The sequence below is a fragment of the Nothoprocta perdicaria genome, unplaced genomic scaffold (genome assembly GCF_003342845.1).
Source record: "Nothoprocta perdicaria isolate Ctin4 unplaced genomic scaffold, notPer1 scaffold_94, whole genome shotgun sequence".
In the NCBI taxonomy this organism is placed as follows: domain Eukaryota; kingdom Metazoa; phylum Chordata; class Aves; order Tinamiformes; family Tinamidae; genus Nothoprocta; species Nothoprocta perdicaria.
The window spans coordinates 1,039,377-1,062,262 of NW_020456243.1; the positions used below are offsets into that span (position 1 = coordinate 1,039,377).

Consider the following 22,886-nt stretch of genomic DNA (forward strand, 5'->3'; position numbering starts at 1 on the left):
TCTTCTCTTCTCTTCTCTTCTCTTCTCTTCTCTTCTCTTCTCTTCTCTTCTCTTCTCTTCTCTTCTCTTCTCTTCTCTTCTCTTCTCTTCTCCCTAAGGGTTTTTACTTTTACCTCCTCAGCCAAATGAAGTCAGTCAGTGTATTTGGGGGATTGTATCTTGATAATGACTCGCATGGATAAGACCTAGGTTAAGATGCAAGCTTTTTTCTTTTTTCCTTAATAGGAAGAACCTGCCGACTGCCCCTATCATTAGGGCATTTGCAGCAGGTGGGTGGCTTTGGGAACCTGTGCTGAAAAAGGCTTCTCATTTTCTTGAAAAGCTTTTCAATGAATTAACGTGTAAGWTTTCTGTGGCTCATGTTAATATTGACTAAGCGGGGTGTTAAGGCACTCAGTGGAGTTTCAGACCTCAGACTGAGTTGTGATGTGAACAGCTTAGCTGAAGACCTTCATTATGAGATAGTGTAATCTAAATAACCATCATCCATCCCTCAGGTCAGTGGGGACTGTACATATCTATGTCTATCTATATGTATTAACTGCAGAGGTTTTTTTTTCTTGTTTGTTTTTCCCCCCTTTCTTTCTGGGCTAAATCCTGATGAACAACGTTCAGAAAAGAGAAAAAACGGCATTTACTTCATAGGAACAGCTGAAGTGTAATGTAGGTACAGCAGTACTGAAGATGATGAAGTAAATGAGCTGCTGACATCCGTGTTGAGTAGAAGCGCAATAAAGTGCTCTCACAGGTAGCTAACAAGCTGGGTCTGCTGTGGGCTGCATTTTCAGACTGGATTCGTGCAATGGCTGCTTTTACAACAGTCCCATTTAACTGAAATAGCTCCCTGATTTGGAGTGATGTCAATTCGCATCTATATTAGAAAATCACAAAATGGTTGAGGTTGGAAGGGACCTCTAGAGATGATCTAGTCCAACCCCCTGCTCCATCAGAGACACTCAGAGCACAGGGCACAGGGTGGCAGCCAGGTGGGTTTGGAAGATCTCCAGAGAAGGAGACTCCACAACCTCCCTGSRCAGCCTGTKCCAGGGCTCTGGCACCCTCATAGAGGACAGTAACTTTCATTTGTTTAATGGCCCCTGTACAATATGTAATAGACCTGAATCCAATTTGAGTTATTGATAGAGCTAATGCAGGAGCTTTAGAGCAGCTGTAGGGGGGAGAGAGTTAAGCCCAGGGCCCTGTGTCTGACATGGCCAGGAGAAGGTGCCCAGAGAAGGGGATACACAACAGGGCGAGTTTCTCATGAGACTTCTGAGCCATCTTTGAGTCTCTGGGCATCTGCAGCTTGAGGGCTTCCTGCATTGGAGGTGCTCCCTCCGTGTGCAATAACTGCACACTGCATTTCTTCTCCATCAGAGAGAATGAAGTGCTTTGAGCACACACAAACTTCAGGCATCCATGGCCTCTTAYGATGAGGATTTCTGAGCTTAGTTGCGTGTTCAGCCGAGATTTACAACCTGCATTTGAGCTTGGCACCTGCTAGGCAGTCCTAATATGATCGCTGGAGGTGGCAACAGCCCAATGTGACAGCCAGGAGGAACCCATSAAAGTGCCCTGACAGGCTTGTGGCGCAAGCTCAGCAGTTCAGAACTGCTCTCGAAGGCACAAGGGGCTTCACTGCTCAGTGCCCGTGTGTCAGGGGCTGCCGGGGCTCCAGTCCTGCTCCGAACACACCACCCTCTTCCCTGGATGGGCTTCTTTTGTCTTTCTGAATTTTGGCAAGTTCSTTCTGTGACTCCTAAGATAGTTCTTGCACGTGTATCTAAAATAACTGGTATGATCGTTTAGTACATAAAATCTGTGGAAAAAAGCATGATTCTGCCATCTGCATGATTTTTCCTATTTCTCAGAATAGAACTCCGTTTTATATAGTACCTAGTAAATGGAGGATGCTTGGAAGCGTCTTCTCCTTTTTTTCTTTTTGTCTTTTCCTGCAGCACTGTATGCTGGGGCAGCATTTGTTTGTTCACTAGTAGTTTTTATCAAGCTGAAAACACTAGAAAGACTCTCTAAGAGGGAATGTAGCCTGGGGCGCAGGATGAATTTACTTCCTGAGTATGGGCTCTGGGAATTTTACCTTTTTTCCTTGTTTGAAGGGAAATTTGCCCCATTTCATACTCAGCAAACTGTTCTAGCAGGAGTTAACCCTTCTGCTTGAGCATCATGGTTAGATGTTTCTCATGAGTTGGCTGAATGCAGGAAACAGCTGAGTCCATTACTTGCTGCATTGAAGAGAACTGCTAGAAGAAGCAAGAGCTGCAGCTTGACAGTGACTGTGGTGACTCTTTTATAGTGAATTATTTGGGGAAAAGCAGTTAGGGATGACTGGAATGGAGGGCAACGTGGTGTAGCTGCCATAGCTACAGTTTTGAATGGTTTGTCTGTCCTCTCACCTTGTGTCTCCTTCTCTGGAGATCTTCCCAACTTTCCTGGCTGCCACCCTGTGCCCCGTGTCCCTGCTGGAGCAGGGGGCTTGGACTAGATGATCTCTAGAGGTCTAGTGGTCTCCTTCCTCRTTTTAACTGCTTGCATAAGAGACAGTTTTGTGGGGTGCAGAGAGGTCATTGCCCAGCTTCCTCCCCTGCAACTGCATCGGGGTTGAGACGCTAATTGGAGGAGGAGATTGCTATTTTTATTTTTTTTCTTTTTATTAAATTGCAAAGAAATGACCTGGTATGATTGTTCTATCTGTTTATTATATTACTGTGTCTAAGCTGTCTTGCTTCATCATGTCCAGTGAAAAYTCAGTTGTGACTGAATTAACACCCATCCACCTTCTCAACCAAGCAGCTTGTGCAGATGAGGCTGGACTTAGTGCTGCTGGCCAGGGACTTACTTAAAGCTATTGTAAAATACATCTGGAAGAGCTGCAGCTGTGAAGACTAAACCTTGACAGTTTTGTCTTTGGGAAGATCTAAATGTTTAAAGTCACGTTGTGCCTGACTTAYATCTTGCTGCTCCATTTTAATGAACGTGATGGCAGTGCCAAGGAGGAGAGGTGAGTCAGTGCAGCCTTGATGCCAGTCTGGGTTTGAGCACTCTGTCTGCTTTCATAGTAACTTACAGCTAAGTGCACCTAGCTGGAGATCCTGGAATGCAATKATTTCTGCTGGAATAGCATAACACTCACACATGGTCCCATGTGAATTGCAATGAAGTCTGTTAAAGATTTTCTTYAAAATATATTGTTGGAGCATTTTGCTTTTTACTGCTCGTATATTAATACATTTTGAACATTGAGCATATCTGAAATACTTTTTTTTTTTAAAAAAAAAAAAAAGAAACATCAGCACCTTTCTTCACAGTGTTACGATGCCATTATGTGTTTACGATATGGATGATACCGTTCAGATTTGCTTGCTTACGAGGCATGTACTTCCAAGCAGCGCTTCTATTAAAAATTCAGCTGAGCAGTCTCAGGAAGCAGTTCTGCCAGAGATGCATGATGGATTAGCATTACCCTAGGGGCATTTCTTTCAGAGACATATATATGTGTGTGTGTGTGTGTATATATATATATATATATATATATATATCTCGACCAGTTATGTCTCACTGATTGGCAGTGTTCCTGTTGAATGTGTGAATAAGCTGAAGTGTTTAACTGTTGAGTCACTGCGTGGTGAAGAGCCTCAGCTCTCAGTGGTTAACCTAGGTGTTAAGTGAAGCCTCTCGGAGCACTTGTGTTTTATCTGCGTGCTCAGGGCTTGCTCTCCCTGCTGGGGCTGACTTTGTGCAGGGGTGGGCCGAGCAAATCCGCACGTTCTCCCTCGGCAGGAGCTGACACTGCCCGTGCTGCACAGGCGGCTCCGAGGCCGGGATGCGGCTGGCGGAGCGGGGCGTCCTTGGAGCGGCTGCTCGCGGGCAGGTTGAGGGATGTGTCCTTGGATGTGTCCTTGCTGCTGGGGCAGGTCAACTCGTGTGGCTCTGCCAAGTGAGTGGCTTCAAGCTGCCTTCTCCAAGCTAGAAACTCAAGCTCCGTATGCCAAATTCGGACTAAATCTGAAGGTGGGGACAGGCCAGAGGGAACAAGTCCGAGTTGAAAACACTGAAGTTTCCCTCTGTGACTTTCGCCCTTGATATTTGGTGCTGTTGAAATGCAGGAAATGTTCTTCTGCTCTGATCTTTGGATTTAAACCCATCTTCACAAACACTAGGTCATCCTCTGTCCAGGGGCTGTTTTTTGGGCAGCCTACCGACTGGTTCACATCTCGCCTAGCTTAGATCCTTGCTCCTGACCTGATTCCCTTAGATTCCTGTGGAGTCTGCAGAGGAAGAAGGAGCCTTTCTGGAGCACAAGTGGAYCTCATCCTAAGTTAGACTTGAGCCTTCCTTCTAAGCTGTGCACAGTGTGCAGCAACTGACTTTTATTTGGGTATGTGCTTCGTATGTCTGCATCTGATAAGTGAATTTAAAAACCCTCGGTATATCCGATAATGACTAGGGCATGGGTAAGAGCTGATATTTTGAGATTGGGCTCAAATGACATGGAAGTGAATCTGTAGCAACAAGAAAATAGAAGAAGTGGCTGTGGTTATGTGTCTCATCCTTTCCATATGTTAAGTATTGATATTTTGGCTTGGCTCTTGGCGTGTTTTAGTCGAGTACATCTTGACATGAAGATTTTTCTATCTGTCTGTGAGACATCTGAGCCTTACTTTTTCGGTTAGGACTATTCTCTACTTCAGTTACGTGAAGATAAAGTTGTAGCCCTCTGTTTTATTGACATGTTCAGGTTTATTTTGACCAAAAAAAAAAAAAAAAAAAAAAGAAGTAGAATACAGTTGACTTCTTAAATGAGGAAATGCTTTGAGTAAAGCCATCACTGTGGTGTTTGTCTTGCAGTCTTTGCCTGCTTGCTTCCAGCTGCAGTTGAACGTTGGTTACTAGCTGTAAATAACTTGGAAATTACCTCCAGGACAGAGAGTGGTGCAACCCAAGCATGACTGAAAGTGGATGTAGACAGAGGTTTTATTTATGTGAAAAGAAGATAGGCTAATCTGCTAGCAACAGCGTGCTCACTTCTGAGCTGTTCTGCCTCAGGTTGAATGTATTGGGAATCTTTCAGAGAGTGAGGAGCTCCTGGTGGGCTCTGCTACCTGGCCATCCAGCACGGGCTAGGTGCAATTTGCTGCTCTTTGGTTTGTAGTTAGTGTGGACTGTGTTTTTTGTAACGGGTAGAGGGATGGGAATGTGGGATAGGCTTCCTTTTATTGTGTGAAATCCAAAAACCCGGTAACCCGTTACCAAAACAAACCTTCCACCCTGATTGTGCTTCCCTGGCTGTCTTCCCAGCTCCCTGCACCACTTCATCAGAAGCACAAAGATGCCAGTTTCTTAACGTTGCAAGTGGCTCTTTTCACTGTTTTGAAATGCTGCTCCATAAAAACAGTCCTGCACTTGGACTTCCTCTGATAATTTTCATCTTATCGCTTAGTTTGCATTTTTGGAGCCTGTTAAGAGGAAGAAAACATTGCTAAATCACATGAAGTACCATTAACAAATGAGTGTATGCCAGGGCTTCTACTCTGTGACCTCTAGCATTTTGACATTGTTTGCTCTGAACATGTCTTTTATTGCTTCTGGAGATACGTCTTAGGTTTATTTATAGGAGTAGGTTCATCTCAAAGAGAAGTTCATACACTGTCAAAAAATAAAATGCTGTGCTTTAATACTGCCTTTTTCTTATTTGAATGTGTTTTGAAAGACATTGAGGTTCATGCTTTTAGTGTCTATTTATATTTTTGAAGTTTCAGCACAAACCTTAATTTGAGGTGAATYGTGGCTATGTATCCTGAAATCACTCTTTTTTTTTTCTCATAGAATGCCATAAACACTTCTCTTAAAAATGACAAATCAACAAATATTTCCTAATAAGTTTTAGAATTCCACAGCTTTGTATCTACATTTTTTTTCTCCATTAGCTCCTCCTAGTAATACTCAATTGTTAAGACAAGTAGGTTGGGCTTGGAATGTCTTTCTTTCTTAGTTAGTAGGGCTCTTGGTAGCTTCAAATTTTATATTAAGCCTCAATAGGTTTATGAAATGTATTGAGAATTCCTCCTAAAATAAATTGAATGCGTCATAAACTCCTGTCACATTCCTGAATTGTTCTTCGCTTGAAGCTGGACAGATAAATTAATATACAACTTGGTATATGTAGAAATTGGAGAGGAAAAGAACAAAAACACTTCTCATCCCAAGAAAGGATTTGACTAATGCTAGAAGTTATAACACAATTAGTGTTCAGATAGCAGGAAAAAAAAAGATATTTTGTCTTGCTTTCTGCTCTTTTCCATGAGGGTAAAATAAGCAGGCAGTTCAGTATAATTACTGAAAACTGGAGCATTTGACTGCAGTCCGGGTGAGTGGAGGTTTTTGCAGTCCTCAGGATGCAAGAACGGACACTGGCAAGGTAATTACAAAGCAGAAAYGGGGGCAGTAGGAGCCAATTTGGAGGCAGATATTCTGCAGAAGCAGCAGATAGTCCTGCTGATGCCACGTGAACCGGAAGACAAAGTGTTTGTGTGTGTCCGACTTGAAACCAAACGTGGGGACCTAGACTAGAGCAGTGAGTCCATGTGATGGACTTGGCACGTTGGATCTCTGAAGAGCTGGAAGAGCTAAGAGCTCAGCATGGTGACATGAGATGTCCAGGGGAGCAGCAGATGTTCTGCAGAGCGGGTGGGAAGTTCCTTCCATCCTAGAGCAGCAGCTGGTGCCCCCTGGGTGCTCTCTGGGTCCGTAAATTGGTGCTGCTGAGCCTCGTGCTCACTCTGCTGCAAAAGGGTCTTGGCACCCAGCTTAAACGAAGACATAGACRTTGAGGTGTCTTCATCTAGGCTGAGGTCATCTGATTCTCCTAGGACACTAATGTGCATTATAGTGTCAGAGATCACTGAATTCAAATAACCAAGATCTTTAGAAATGATAGATGATGGCAAAATYACTAGTAGATTGTAATGTAAGAAAAGATAAAAAGGTCCTTTTGTCAAGAAAGATGAAGTTTGTGGCTGCATCATGCTATTGCAAGAGGACATTACAAGCTTCTCCAAGTAGTAAGTAATAAAAAATTGAACATTGGAATCTTCTAGAAAATCATTATTTTTCAAATTTTGTCCTTGCTGAACTTTACCAAGTCCTGGATAAAAGGTGAAGGATTTTATTAGTGCTGTAAATTATTACTTTTTAGGCAGCGTGATTTGGTATTTGGAAGTTGGGATTGTWGCATTCCTTGGAAATTGTCAGCTAAATGTAGTTTGTATTGGGACTGAGTAAAGTGAAGGGATATTAGTCCCTCTTTAAAGGTCTACTTAGAGGAAAAAACAAGACTGGACAATGTCAATTGTCAAAATTAGCAGCAAAGCCTTATTCTTTGGTTACAAAAAAATACCACTTCACTACTACTTTTTTTTTTTTTTTTTATTTTAGTTAAATTTCTCTTTTAAGGAGCGATCGGAAGCTAATGCCGGGTATGAGGTAGAAGAGCATAACTGAGCAACACTGAATGCAGTACACACAGTACCTGAACATTCACAGCATTGAGTACTTGAGGGAAATTTTTAAAGGGTAAATGTCTAATATATCATGAAAATGTTTGTCTGTATGCTAAGTCACAAAGACTTGTGGGTATATATGCACATTTTTATGAAATRTGCAGTGACTTAAGAGGCAATTTAGTAAATTGAATTAAAATACATATGCTTTTAGTGCTTTTCTGGTGGGAAGACAATAAAACATGAATAGGTAAATAAGCCCAAACCAGGCACTTCTCTAAGGCCCTATGCTGGGAACTTGCAGATATACAGAAATGACGTACACGAAGTGCCAGTAAAATGCAAAAAATAAGAAAACAGAATTGGGAGTAAAGTCCGTAAATGTAATAAAATACTTGAAAGATGGTGGATGTGGAGGAGTAGATGGAGTCTGCTGAACTAATAGAGATGTAATTTAATCTTTGTCCTTCTGCACGCTAGAATACTATAAAGACTTTGCTCTTGCAAAGAGCGCGAGCCCAGAACGGCCTTGGCAAAGGTAGGACTGTCTGAGGAAGAAGTATCGTAAAGCTGCAGAAAAACAGAGTCATAAACCAGAGTATCCCCTGGAAGCTGCGTCTGGACGAGGATCAGGCGGCCGGGCCCTGGAACAGCAGGCTGGCCCTTGGAAATCGGAGCTTTTAATGATTTGGGTTTTAATAAGTGATGATTACCTCGATGCCAGAGGAGACCCTAAGATGGAGAAATACATCCTCAGCACTAGTGTGGCTTGGAGGTAAAAATAAACCTGTCAGGGCCACGTTACTGCAGTGTGTGGCTGGGAGGGATTGGGGAGATAGTACAGGTAATAAATAAGATACACATTGGTACTTTTTCCCTAAAAACCTCATTCGTGTTAAACAGCATCTTCACAAGGCGGCTGCTCTGCTCAGGAGGGGCGGATTTGGGGATGCCCGCAGGATGTGTGCGTGTTCGGGTGCTGTTTGCTGGGCCGGCGCYGGCGCCGCGGGGGGCTGCGCTATGGGGGCTGCGCTGAGGCGCCGGGGCCGCGCTGCCCCTCGGCGGCTCCGCCATCGCCGCCCTGCCCCGCCGGCCGCTCCCGTCGCAGCCCCGTCCTCCGCTGCCTCGCGCACAACTTGCCTCCTTTCTGCTGCGCTGGCTAAAAATACCCCGTCCTTCTGAAGCCCCGGAGCAGAGTGACTCACGTGCTGAAGGGAAGGAAGGCGGCTCTGTTTCCCTGCGCCCAGGGCTTCGGAGGGGAGGCTCCGGGAGTCCTCGCAAGGCGCAGGCGACGTCCCTGGCCTGGGCCCGCTGCCTTTCCCACCCTGGTTGGCGCCGCCCGCCCGCCCCTTGGCGTGAGGGTCGCTACCATGGCTGAGAATAAAACTTGGGGCCTTCGGCAGGGCTCGGTGGGAGTGGAGATGTGCGGTGTGCTCCAAGGGCCAAGGATCTTCTGGTTTGTCAYGATTAAATTCGCGCTGTGGGGCTCACGATGCCGTTGGAAGATCAGCTGCAGGACACGGGGCCGGCTCCAAGTGGGCCCCTCTCCGGGCAGCCCTTCCCTGGCTCCATTTTCTCTGCGCCTCTTTGAAGCTCCTCTTTGTCCATCTCCTTTCGAAGAAGCGTCCMCCCCCCCCCCCCCCCCMAAAAAAAAAARACTCTAATTTTCATGTAAATGGAGCTGGTTGCCAATCTTTTAAGATAAGTTATTCATAGGACGACAATGTGTTTATGGAGGAACACGCGGCAGAAAGTGGCCTGTGTATGTGCGTGTGGTGTGGGGGTTGCTCAGCAACCTTTCTCGTGGCTCAGTCGCTTAGCACAAGAATCCAATTCCAAATAAGATATTTGGGGACCCCGGTTAACTTAGTATGCAGGAGCGAGCCTAACCTGTAAAGACGAGTCGAACAGGAAATTGAATCAGCTTTCCCGGGAAACAATAAGCTTTGCGAGAAGAATTCATGTTACAAAGGATCATATAGGTCAAATGTTGCTTTCTCTCCAACTCCCATATGGATTTTTTCATATCCAAGTTCCTGGGTAGATCCTAAATCACTGCCAAGTGCTAGTGATTTAAATCACTACCCATTCTGATAATGGGTGCCCAGGAGCACTGGCTGTTATCTAAAGCCTAAGAAAGCCAACTTTACTTAATGCTTGTAAACTTCCCATGTTTTTATTAATAGTAGCCTGGGAACTCGTATAATGAGGTTGTGTTTGCTCCTGTTCTTGTCACAGGCTTGTTTTAAACARTTTTACTGAAATACACACTTTGACTTAAAGAGAGAATAATCTATGCTGATGGGAGGGCAGAGTGTACAATTTATATTTATATGTGTGTATGTATATACATATATAAATATGTGTATATTTGTATGTGTGTATACAAAAACATTTTTTTTTAAAAAAAAGCTTCTTAAAAGCATACTGTGGTTAGACACGTTAGCTTGGATTTTCTTTCTTTTTTTTTTTCTCCACACTTCTTTTGTTATAACCCAAAAGGAGCTGGGTTTGTCCTTTGTGAATATATATTTAACTCATTTCATTTTTCATGCTGGACTCTCTCCTTTACTTAGTTAGTGTTCACATGGATGAGCTGGAGATCCTTCCATCCCGGGTCCCTGAGCGCCCTGTTCCTCCCCAGCAGGAGCYTGTCCAGGTTTCAGAGGAGAACAGTCAAGTTGAATGGGGAGAACGGGCAACCAAGGCCCTGCTGTATCGAGCGCTTGCAGATTTTGGGCCAGGGCTGGCCCAGATGACCCCCTTGCAGAGCCTAAAAAAGCAGGATACAGGTCAGACAGCAGAACGGCAAAATCAGTGGTTCAGCTCTATTTTAGACCTGAGCTTGAGCCAAAGGCTAAAGATGTTCAGCTCTCCAAGTGTCTCTCTCGCACAAGCTGTTTCCTCCAGATTATTCAACGTGGAATGAAGGCTTTTAAAATCTAATATTAGCATAGCCTTCAAAAAGCGCATAGCATACAGCATTAATAGAAATCTTGGAAAAAGCTTTTTAAATGTTGACAAAAATGACTTACTGCTAGCAAAAAGAAGTGCTTTAAACAAGAGAGATCTTCCTGTGCCTTGTGCAGCTATATGAAAAAGAGGTTGCATATGCATATACCCAGCCTGCATACATCTTTTTTAATTACCTTAGGTTGCAAACAGTTGATTCATAAGAAGAATTTGATGTATTGTAGGCCTGTGAAAGTAGGCACTTGTTACAGTAAGTCATCTCCTGACTACTTGATTTCACACAATGGTTCAGATTATTTCAGAAAGTGAGGAGCACATGCGTGAGTGCGTTCTTCATCTTGTAGCAGCTAATTATTCCAAAGCAACAAATTTAATTGTCAAGGGAGAGCTTGTTTTGGAGTATCTTTCCTGAACAATCTATGCTGACTTTTGCATGTTTTCTCATACACTTATTTTTGAAAGGATGGGATATTTCTTAGACAAGTAAGGACAGTTGTTAGGTTTCTAGTGTCTTATTTTGCTGTGTGGAAATCTGTGGCAGACTGTGCTGTTGTTTATATATGTGGCCAGAAAACTTAAGCCACTCCGGTAGAATTATTGAGATATTTAAGGGTCATTGGTACGGAAAAGCTTAGATTTTATGTTAGGGGCATGAAATATTTGGTATGCAAATGTGATACAGTTACTGATGGATAACTTATTAAAAGTCATTAACACCGCATTGTAATTAGTGACTTGGGAAAATGAGCAGCCAGAGTTTCCAGAAACATGAAATATAACCGCAAMGAGGAAAAGAATCGAGACAAATTGTACCAGGGGAAACTTCAGTTAGACATTAGGAAAAACTTTCTAATGATGGGAGGAGTTAGTCCTGAACTAAAGACTCAGAGGTCTTTAAGAGCAGAGTGGCACAAAGTGCCAAGCTTGCGCTTGGGACAACCCCTCAAGGCCCCTTTCCACCCTCTTCCCATTGGTGCCAACTCTATTAAGACCTCTAGACTCTTAGCTCAATCTCTTTGTTTTCCTAATAAATCCAAAAGCCTTGGTTACTGCCACCTGCTTATTGTCTACTAAACATATGAATGATCATCAAAGGGAAGTTGATTTTTTCCCTCCTTTCAAGCCCCATCTCTTCTTTAGCTCTCGTTGGCGCCCAAAGTCTGTGTCCCCTGTTCTGTTCTTTTCTGCATTTGGCAGCTGCCCCGCTTAGTCTTTCTGTTGTTTTTCCCAGGCAGGTTCTTTAGCTGATTCTTGCTGTTTTGGGGGAGCCAGGGTGCTTTTCATGCAAATATTTGGCACACAAAGTGCTTCTAATCTTCCAAACACTTAGAATCTAATTAGATTCTGATGCGGAAGAAACTGCTGCTTAATTTCATTTCCCAAGTGTGGCCTCTGCACATACCCTGAGAGATGTTTCTCTTTTTTTTTTTTTTTTTTCCCTTTTTTCCACCTTGCTGTCAGTACTTCTGTTCAGTCCATCCGACTGCTAATTTTAAGGCTGTGCCAAGTTGTGGATCGCCGTTCTTCGGGCCGCTCTGTAAAGCCTGGTGGTGGTCAGAGCCCTTCCCTCTGTTCTTGCGTTCTGTCCTGCTCGAGCCAAAGCCGCTGCTCGGAGCCAGGGCGGGAGCGCGGGCGGCCCTCTGGTCGCCCCCCTGCTCCGGGAGCTCTCCAGCACCCGCGTGGCCCTGGGGAGAGAGCTGAGCCGAGGCCCTTAGCCTCCAACCCGGTAAGATAAAGCAAATTAATGTGTTATTCCCGGYGCTGATGGAACTGCGTGCCTCTCTTGCAGGAGAAGAGAGTGCAAGTCTCTCCACCGTTAACAAGAGGACCAAGTGCCTTTATCCCAGAGAACGAAGTAAGTGTGGGGCGAAGGGTAGCGGGGGGATGCGGGCGGCTCCGGCCCTGCCTGAGCCAGCGTGAGCCACAGGGAGGGATCATCGGGAGCAGGGCTGGAGATCCGGCCTCCCTTCCGTGGGACTATTTGACTCGCTCTGCCCTGTCCCCATCCCTGGGACACCCGTGAATGTGAACGCTGCATGRGCCCCGTTTGAGGGGCTATTGCCCTTCACGTGGGGCCTGGGGGGAGGCCTTGCTCTGTTACAGCATTTTCAGTACATAACTCTCAGAGCGGTGACTGACCTTCAGCTTGAGAGAACCTAGAAATCCGGCGAGCTTCATAGGTCACAGCTGTGGCTCCTAAGCCAATTTATGGTTGAAAGGTGCAGTGTGACTTCAAACTCAAGAGCTTTGTGTATGATTTAATGTTCGATTGAAACCTTGATTTGCAGCTTGCTACAGCTTTCCAGTAGTGTCATTTTTTTTTTCCCAGGATACTAATCCCCAAGGAGGATCATTTACTGATGAGTTATTTCAGTGGCAAATATAAAAACAGGTCCTTTCCTGTTCTGCTTTTGAGTAGTTGCTAAAGCCGGGCAGTTCCTGCACTGAAGAACGTGCCCAGCTGTTCTCTCAATCTCTTTTCCTACACAGGGAGGGTTTGAGCCTAAAAGCAGAGCAATTAAAAACCTACAAACAAGAAAATATAAGCAAAGGGACACAGTTTAAAAATGAGTCTCCTAGACTTGGGAAGCAGGGGGCATGACTCCCAGACAGTCCCACTTGTGAAGGGGATTTCCCCAATATGAAATAGGGACCTGAGATGCCAAAATTCCTAATGACTTTTTTTGTGAAGGGAATGGAAGGGAAGCACCGAGTAGTCCTGAGCCAGGAGTAGCCCTGGAGAAAGATGGAGCCTCTACCTGGGGTTGAGGTTCATCGATAAAAGGTTCATATCAAGAGTGAGTGATAAAGACTGTTTGTTACACAAGTGGCTGGTCTTTCCCCCCTGTTCCCTGGCTGTTAAATAATACAGTTGATAGATGTAATTGTAAATTAGTAACACATTTAATGTCTCGCAAATCTTGGTAAGTTAATTACAGAACATTGCTCTTATCAAAGCCTACTCTGTTTTGATAATGAAAAGATTTTGATATGGACAGAGTAATGGGAACCTTGACAATTAGGTTGTTATTAAGGTGTCATAAGTCTTTACCAGGAGAATTGAGACAGCGTGTTTGTGAATCCATGGATGGTAATAACTCAGGAGGAGCTACCTATACAACCTGGAGAGAGCAGTAATATAGGTGGAGAAATATCAGAAGGAGTAGGGCTACATATTGCTATGCCTAACATAGCAACAATGCAGCTCTGCAGGATTATATTTCAACTTGTCAGCGTAATTTCTTTTCCATCACTTGTACTGAGTTAAAAGGAAAGCTCCTGACAAACTGGAGTTTGTAGCAGGACTGAAATGTAGATTCAGTAAGAAATACCTGCAAGAGGCACTTGCTGCAGAATAAGGGGTATTACTTAGAGTGGAGTGGATAGATAGACTTCTGGTGGTAAAGGTATACTTAATGATGACTGAGGAGGCCTCTTTTTGGTCTAAAATGCAGAAAAGCTGTTGTAGGGAAGAGCTGTACATGTAAAAATTATGGAGCTCCTTAGCTGGATAGTTCTGCTTCTTCYCTTTCTTTTCACAAGTAAAAGGGGAAAATACTGCAGGGAGAAACGAAAATGCAGTATAATATGAACTCCTATATAAAACTTGATTCAAAAATATTTGAGGCAGTCTGTTCATCAGCCCATCAGGAAGAAGGATAACCTGCTTTAAATAGAATCAAATTCAACAAGAGAATAGTTATCTTGGTAGTTTCAAGTACTTTCTACCCTCATGTGCACTAAACTAACTGAAATGGGTTCCCATTTCATAGTGCTTTCAATAATAACCTAGCTGGTCTAATACTGTATAGTTTGAGAATAACTACTGTGTATTCTAGTCTTTGCTTGTAACTTTAATGATGAATGTGTTTCAAATGGCTGTTCTTGCTGATAAACACTGAGTAATAGCATTAATAGTATGTCAAGGCTTGCAGTCGAAGAGCTCCTCTTTTACTGCAGCATTTCATCTTGTGTCCAAAGTCCAGCTTGGCTGGAATAATTAAAGAACAGCTCTTGTTTAAAGAAAGCATTAAATTCCTGTTCTAAATAATACCCGAATGTTATGGACAAATTAGCATTTGATCTCCTCTTCAATTATACAGACACAAAAGTGGTAGATTGCCAGGCTGTTTCTGTAATTTGGTTACATAACCCGGTGCCTCTCCATTAATTTTGAAGTCTGTGGTAGGGCTGAGTGCTCAGGTACTGTGTGTGTCTATACAGAYGGCCCTCCATAAAGATGTGACTTTCCATTTAACTTCTGTTTCCTTCCAGATCTCCATACTTCAAGTGGCTGAGATTTTACCCTCTTGGTTTTCATAGCACTGTATTAAAATAACAAGTGTATAGTGTTTATCAGTTCTCAGTATACAAGATGCACTTATATGTGAATATTTGCACACATGCATGCACGTAGATTTTAATATATGCGTGCGTATCTACAGAATTGGCTGCAAGTTTGTACAAGAGCCAACCTTTCCTATGGCAGTATGCTGCTATCCAGCTAAAGCTGGAGGAAGCCTCTCTCAGTTCAATTTCTCTGTCTTATTTCTAAGGTTATGCAAGCCAACGGTCTGGACGAACGTACGAATCTTCTTGTGGAGGAATACTCGACATCTGGTCGCCTGGACAACATCACCCAGGTCATGAGTATCCACACTCAGTACCTGGAGTCCTTCCTCCGCAGCCAGTTCTATATGTTGCGCATGGACGGGCCCCTTCCATTGCCCTATAGGCACTACATTGCTATCATGGTGTGTACCAACAACCTACACACTTTCTTTTTCTGTCATCAAGGCTTACTTATATATATATATGTAAAGGAAAAATGGGAAAATTCAGAAAGGAAGAACTAGTGTGACATTTTAGGTAATGACTGTATATGCATGAATATTTTTTAAAGTTGATTTTCATCTGAATAAAGGATATCTAGTCATGAGGTTTTCATGGAGAAGAGACAGTTGGCAAAGCAGACCGGTTTTTTGTTGGTATCCCACAGTGAGACCCTTCTCACATGCCCATGGGAGTGAGGTTTTGCAGACAGCACTTAAAGCTGTGGCTCTTCAGTTCTGGGATTGTAACCACCAGAGCACAGCAAGAGGATGAGAGGCAACAGACTCAAGTGACAGGTTTCAGATAGACACAAGAGAAACAGTGCTCACCAGGAGGATGGTCAAACACTGGAACTGGGCCCAGCAGAGGTTGTGGGATCTCCAGGGATGAAGATCTTAGCCAGGCAAAGCTGTAAGMAACCTGGATGAAGATTACCCTGTAGTGGGTTGGAGCAGAAGAACTGCAGAGATCCCTTGCAAYCTAAATTAGATTTGGTTGATTCAAAGTAAACAAACTTCAATGCTCTTTACTGGCTTCACCAAAAAATGTTTCTCAAAAAAAAAAAATCCAGTTCCTTGCAACTAAATGATATTTTCATGTTGTGAATATATCCTGTTTTTCACCTGCAGTGAAATCAGATTATACCTAATCCGCTGCACTTCTGCTTCTTTGTTTAATTATTTCAGGCTGCTGCCAGGCATCAGTGTTCCTACCTAATAAATATGCATGTTGATGAGTTTTTGAAGACGGGAGGAATTGCCGAATGGCTGAACGGTTTAGAGTACATTCCACAACGACTGAAAAATCTCAATGAGATCAACAAGCTCCTTGCACACCGACCCTGGCTAGTCACAAAAGAGCACATTCAGGTACCTGGTAAATGTGATTGCAGGAAATGGCCTCTAATAAGAACTGCTAGTAACTATGCCAGTGTGTGGTTAGGCATTCTTAAACTCAAGATAAACTCGTTATCYTGAGTTTAAGAATTCAAGGAAGTCTTGGAGTAACTGAATAACCCAAGAAAGTCRTCAATATGACAAAGCCAACAAGGTTTATTTTCTTAGGAATAGCATTGACTAGAATAACTCTAGTAGGAAAGTAATATATTAAGTTTCTCTTTTTGAGAATTTGTGTGCAAGTGAAATATGGAGGTAGTAGAAAAAAAAGAATTGATGCCTTTCTAAAACATGTATAGTCRTACACAAATGTAGGGGACAAAAGCAATTTATATTTACACTTTTTTTTATTCTCATTTCAGAAACTTGTCAAGACTGGGGAAAATAATTGGTCCCTCCCTGAACTCGTGCACGCTGTTGTCCTGTTGGCACATTATCACGCCCTGGCAAGTTTTGTGTTTGGTAGTGGCATTAATCCAGAGAGAGATCCAGATACATCGAATGGAGTCAGACTTATAGCAGTCAACAACTTCTGTGTCTGTGATCTTGCCAATGACAACAACATAGAAAATGCATCCCTCACAAGTAGCAACTTTGGGGTTAGTGTTGCAAGAAGATTCATTTGCTTGCCTCTGTTTTGCATTAGAAAGCTTTCTTCCATTCTTTCCTGTTTAAATTTCAGTGTAGTTTTAAATTTGTTTTTTTTTTTGTCTACTTTACTGGAACGTCTGGGTCTGATAACTGTTATGTTTGCTGTAGCAGTTTCCRTTGTAATCTGTTTCCCAACCACACTGAGGCAGAGAAATGTAGTCAGAATAAGATGATTTTAATAGTTAATCTCATAAGCCACTGAACAAGGCAAAAACTTCGCTTCCAATTGAAAGCCAAAAATTGGAGTTTGTTCAGATAGTATATCACTAGCTGCAGCATTTTATGAAAGTTTTCATAACATGGAAAGAGAAAGGGGAAGGGAACAAAGCAAAGGTCATAACACACCTTTCGACTTTGACAAGGCCTGTGATCTCAAAGCAAGTTCATCTTGAAGCACTTCCTTGCAAATGGGGTGAAAATGACTGAAATAAAAAGGTTTTATTCTTCACACTGGTTTCTGATCTTGAATCAACTAAAAGAGAAATTTGATTACTAGTTTCTTTCTCTAGAAAGGAAAGTGGCTTTATAATTCTTTGAAAAAGAATCTTTGAATTGAGGCTAATTCAGCAATCAGTAGTTTATCTCCTTGGATGGAAGACAAGGATTTTAGACCCTGGACAAGGGTCTAAAAGGATTTTAGTTGCTGGATAGATTTTCAAGATGAGCACTGAGCTTACAGGATGAGCGTGCGATCAGTCAGCTATTGCATCTGCGGTTTCTGTGTTGGAAGGCTTGCAAGCTGCAATCGCCAGTATTTCTTATTATGCAGTATTTCTTATTATGCAGCTAAGGGCTGCTTCTAGCTGCATGCTGCTTGTTAAACAGTGAATAACATGATATAAAACATTTTTAGCTATGGGCAGATGGTCAGAATTAGAAAAAAAAAGAAAAGAAACACCAAGCAATTTATCTTACCAAAAATCTGAATGATCAAGGTAGTTTGCAGAATGCCAGACTTTGATATGTTTTGATATATTCTATCAAAGAGGTACAAAAGGAAGAAAAAGACCTATATGAAGGTTATTTTCAGAATAGAAACCTAGAAAACCTTAACAAAAAGAACATTGATTTGCTGCATCAGGTTATGTATTGCAGGATTGCAGTTCATCATTACAGTAATATATTTTGCATTACCATTTGATTGAAGAAAGGTATCATGTTAAAAGTTGGAATTTTTTGTTGCACACAGACCACACAGAGTGCATTTCCTCAGCCATCTCTGTGGTAGGATATGTATTATAAGTGACTGTGGTTTCCATGTTCAAACATCACCACTTTTACTATTAACCTTACTGCAGTAAAACGATAGGTTTAGAGCAACACTTACCCACTCCCTYCTTCTGACTTTCTGAAAACTGCTTGTCTGCCTCATGTGCAAAAATCATTCTGCCTTGGATTCTTGTGTTTCACCGTTTCTTTGAGAGCATTTCCTGCAGAGCATGAAATCTGAAGATGACACTTGTTGTCTATCTGCTAATTTTCCAGAATGTCATGGTGTCTTTGCAGATTGCGGACTCTTTAAGTGAGCTGGAGGCCTTAATGGAGAGGATGAAGAGGCTACAAGAAGATAAAGAGGATGAAGAAGCCTCTCAGGAAGAGATGGCAACTCGCTTCGAAAACGAGAAGAAGGAGAGTCTGCTAGTAATTAGTGGAGGTATTTGTGCTTTTCCAGTTCTGATCTGTCTGCTCTTTGTAAGCCCTGAACGCTCGAGTTCAGTTCAATGAATATGACTCTCTGGCAGTTTCTGTATTCTGACTCTTGCTTTAGTAAGATTGTGACTGCTTCATCTTTTTAAGATTTATTGATTAGCAGCTGTTGTCACCCTTGTTGCTACTTGAAATTTAGCTTTTTTATTTGGGGAAAACAGAAGCCCTAGGCTTCTTGAAGTTGAGTTAAATTCAGATTGTTTCCTTTGTGTAAATACTCACTTCACAATTGRTATTTCACAATTGTAGGTTCTACAATACATAGGAGTTTTATACATCACACTTTGGTAGCCTTCAGATAATGATAAATAACTCTACACTATTTCAGCAAGACCCAWTTTTTTACTGTTTTAATTACTTCCTCTCTCTGGAAAGGAGATCTCAATCTAAGTGTTTTTCACTGATCGTTCAGCTATGCTGTTTCTGTTACTGAATTATTAYAGAGATTTCTTAGCATTCATTTTATTTTTAAGTATTGTTCAAAATTAAGAGCTGGTAGCCTCTTTTCCTTTATTTTTCATKTCTTGTAAAGACCTTCATCTCTAACAAACCATACGATGAAATCTGTTTTATATGAAAAACAGGATTTGGATTTTTCTTTCCTTACAAAGAATGTATTAGAAGAAACAATATGATTAGGACAGTGAGAACATCCAACCAGCTCCACGTAGTAGAGCCTACCTGGAAATGGTGGCTCATATCTTTTTATAAAGTGACCCATAAAATGTGCAACGTTTTCCCAAACGACTTCTTTGTGAGTTGAAGGTGTTTTAAATTTCTGTGCACTGAACCCAAAAGAGGGGAAGAGTGAATCATTAGAGGGATTTTGTGGCTCTCTAAGAACACTCGAAATCTCTGAAAGGAAATAGGGTGGGGGTAGATGATCTCTAGAAGTCCTTTCCAGCCTTAACCATTCTGTGATTCTGTGTAAAATATATCCAAAATCATCACTAATGTATTTTTTAGAAGTGGGCATCATCCATTCTCGTTCAGTTTTCCTATGGTCAGACAATCTTGGGATAGCGTAGACAAACTGGCAGCCTCTACAGTTGTCAAATTGAGTCTACAACCTCATTATTAAACTAGGACTTCTATGACTCGGAGCTTGTTAGGATGAGGTGTTGCTTGGGACAGAAGGATTTCTTGAAGAGGCTGCTGGTAGATTTGTTTAGCTCCCTGCCTTTCCTTCCTGTGCCCTCCACCCTCCTCAGGAGGAGTGTTGCCAGCAGGCCAAGGGAGGGGATCCTGCCCCTCTACTCAGCTCTGGTGAGGCCGCTCGGGGAGTATTGGGTGCAGTTCTGGGCTCCCCGGGACAAGAGGGATGTGGAGCTTCCAGAGAGCGTCCAGCAGAGGGCAACCAAGATGGTTAAGGGACTGGAACATCTCTCCTGCGAGGAGAGTGAGGGAGCTGAGCCTGTTCAGCCCGGAGAAGAGAAGGCTGAGAGGGAATATGATTAATATGTATAAGCACCTAAAAGGTGAATGTAGGGAGGAAGGGGGCCAAGCTCTTCTCATTGGTGGCCAGCGACAGGACAAGGGGTAATGGGTGCAAGTTGAAACACAGGCAGTTCCTTCTGCATGTGAGGAAGAACTTCTTTCCTGTGAGGGTGCCAGAGCCCTGGAACAGGCTGCCCAGGGAGGTTGTGGAGTCTCCTTCTCTGGAGATCTTCCAAACCCGCCTGGCTGCCACCCTGTGCCCCGTGCTCTGGGTGTCCCTGCTGGAGCAGGGGGTTGGACTGGATGATCTCTAGAGGYCYCTTCCAACCTCAACCATCCTGTGATTCTCTGTGCCTGTAGGYTTTTTGTTCTTTGCTGAGGATTACCTGTAGCAGATGCTTCTTCCTACACAGTTATGTTTTGATTGGTTAATGAGGCAGAGAGGAGATAAAGCACTTCTGCAATTCTTAGATGAACTGACTTTTTAAGGTGTTAGAGGGGCCAGATGGCCCCGGCTCTGTGAGCGAGCCGGGCAGTCACACGAGGGGCGGATGCAGTCAGCTCTGCCGCCGCAGCCCCTGCAGAGGTGGCTGCACAAACAAGCGGCCTGTTTGTTCAGGAGGACAAGGTTGATTCCTGCTAGGGGACCTGCGCCTGCCTCGTGACGCGGGCTGGGGCTCTCGGGACGTGCCTGGCTRCTGGAGCTGCGGCCTCGCGGCCCCGCGGCGCTTTGCTCTCAGGCACTCGCCAGTGGGCACTCGCAGGCGGAGTGTCGCCCCGCTGTCTAGCTGCTTSTGTTGTGGGTTGTAGAGGGCCTGGTGCATCTTCCTGCCCCACTGCGTGCTCAGCATAGCAGTGCTGYGGTGCTGTTCCTCATAATGGCCTCCTACTGGCACCCATCTGGCCCAGCTGAAGATATCCAGCTGAAGCCAACAGAGAGGAAGGTTTATCTCCAGGCAGTAGCCCAGCCCATGTCTCCCCATTCCCAAATACCTGCTTTAGGCTTTCGTTTCACCGACGCGGTGGTGATGAATCCCATACAGGCAGGTGGGTTAAGTGGAATACAGATGAAGTGAATTTTTTCCTTCTTTAATTCCTTTCCTTCTCTTCCTTTGCAAAAATCTTAAAATCACTCTCTAGACCTTCAGTAGAGTGTGGCAGTATTAGTGCTGACAAGCCCTTTGCTGTTTTTTCCGCAGCATTTGATGATGAAATAGTTTCTACAGATGTGTCCCGCTACATCGAAGATCCTGGGTTTGGGTACAAAGACTTTGCAAGGCGAGGAGAGGAGCATCTGCCAACCTTCAGAGCTCAGGTAGCTTTTCTTTCAAATACACTCACTCACAGAGTAATACACATTTTCTTACTGGGCAAATGGTGCAAAGTAATTGCAGTGGAACATGTTTGTCACGTGTACGTTTTCTTGCCATGGTAGACTAAATAATTTGCAGGCTTCTACAGGTTCATGAGAGGTGAGTCCTCCGTTGCTGTAGACAGACGGGGATATATTTAGCTTTCGGTCTTCAAATATTAAAGGAATTGGTGGTAAAACTATAAAGTGTAACAGTAAATGTGGAATACAAGTGAAAGGTAAGGAAGGAAGAGTTTCTTCTCCTTTCTTTTCTCCAAATTCAACTGGAGGAACATTTAATTTCTGAAATGTTCAAAGTATTCTCTGCCCAGTGGTTATCAATAATATATACACGTATGTATATATATGTTTGTGAGAATCATTTGGTGAGTGTTCTTTTCGTGTGTGCACCAAATCACTGAGCTGTGAATGTCTGAAAAGAAAACGACAATTTAAATAGGATTACTGTTTGKCTCCATGAGAAAATACATRTGTGTGTGTGTATTTGTATTWATATATTTAGTRTGTTCAAAGAATTGCCCTTTCATCTGTACATTGTTCAATATAAACCATGGTCACACTCTTCATAACATGAATAGTAAGGGTAAGGTTGTAGGTGGTCCTATTCTGAGGTGTAGAACAGATTAATCAGCAGTGTAGGAATAAATGGCAGGCAATGGAAGAAATCTTGCACCAGGAAGAGAGTAAAGAGGTGGTGCAGGAAAACTCCCTAGTCAGAAGATTTATCTAAGACTGAAAAATACAGAACCCACGATCACTTTCAGGAAATGTATTTAGCTATAGAGCAGACTTTGCTGATCTGGGTGATTTATTGTGCAGTCTTTATATGAGCATTAAAGTAGGTGGGCATTGCCAAAAGAATAAGGCAAAGTTAGTGCCTGTAAATCAAACACACTGCTTAACTACTTAGGATCAACAGGCTCCTATGGAAAAAAGCTCTGCTGAARCTGAAACCGTGACTGAAAAGTCTCTGCTCTTAAATACAGAGGGCAGCTTCTGASCTGCTTACAGAGGAGTCATCCTGAAAATTTAACTTTATTACTATGTCCTTCTCTTGGGTAGTTAGATGTATATACCTGCAGCCTCCCAAATGCTCTTTTAATGCTATTCCAATTGCAGTAGCATCCCCAAACCCTCTAATATATCCAGTCTTGGTCTGTCTAAAACATCTTTATCTCTGTGTGTTTAAGTTCAGTAAYAGAAAAATGCATTCAACAAATGGCATTTTGTTTCTTTTCTGCGGTTAGTATGGAGCAACTGCTTTTAGTCAACAGTGTTGCTTCCCTCCTGGGGCTTCTGGTTTTCAGAGGYTGATACCCAAAAGAGTCCTAATTAGTATTTTTTCTATTCGAACCAAACAAAAAAATGTCCAACCAATTCCTGGCCAGCTGTGTTGGAGAACCATGACACAGACCGGGCAAGGATGTTTCAGATGAAGGTGCCACGTTAAAAACAATAAGGGGATACAGGCCCAAAGAACCTGCCACGCACTTGGTGCTG

The 22,886-nt window shown here is 43.1% G+C and overlaps 1 protein-coding gene across 1 annotated transcript in view; it reads left to right on the forward strand.

Annotated features, from left to right (window-relative positions):
- The window catches only part of SESN3 (sestrin 3), a 38,906-nt gene that overhangs the window by 11,169 nt on the left and 4,851 nt on the right, over nucleotides 1–22,886 (forward strand). Inside the window, exons 2-7 of the mRNA XM_026052940.1 lie at nucleotides 12,280–12,345; nucleotides 15,047–15,244; nucleotides 16,010–16,192; nucleotides 16,582–16,818; nucleotides 18,377–18,524; nucleotides 21,214–21,329. Coding sequence (XP_025908725.1) covers nucleotides 15,050–15,244; nucleotides 16,010–16,192; nucleotides 16,582–16,818; nucleotides 18,377–18,524; nucleotides 21,214–21,329 — 879 coding nt within the window. The 5' untranslated portion in view covers nucleotides 12,280–12,345; nucleotides 15,047–15,049. The remainder of the gene's footprint in view (nucleotides 1–12,279; nucleotides 12,346–15,046; nucleotides 15,245–16,009; nucleotides 16,193–16,581; nucleotides 16,819–18,376; nucleotides 18,525–21,213; nucleotides 21,330–22,886) is intronic.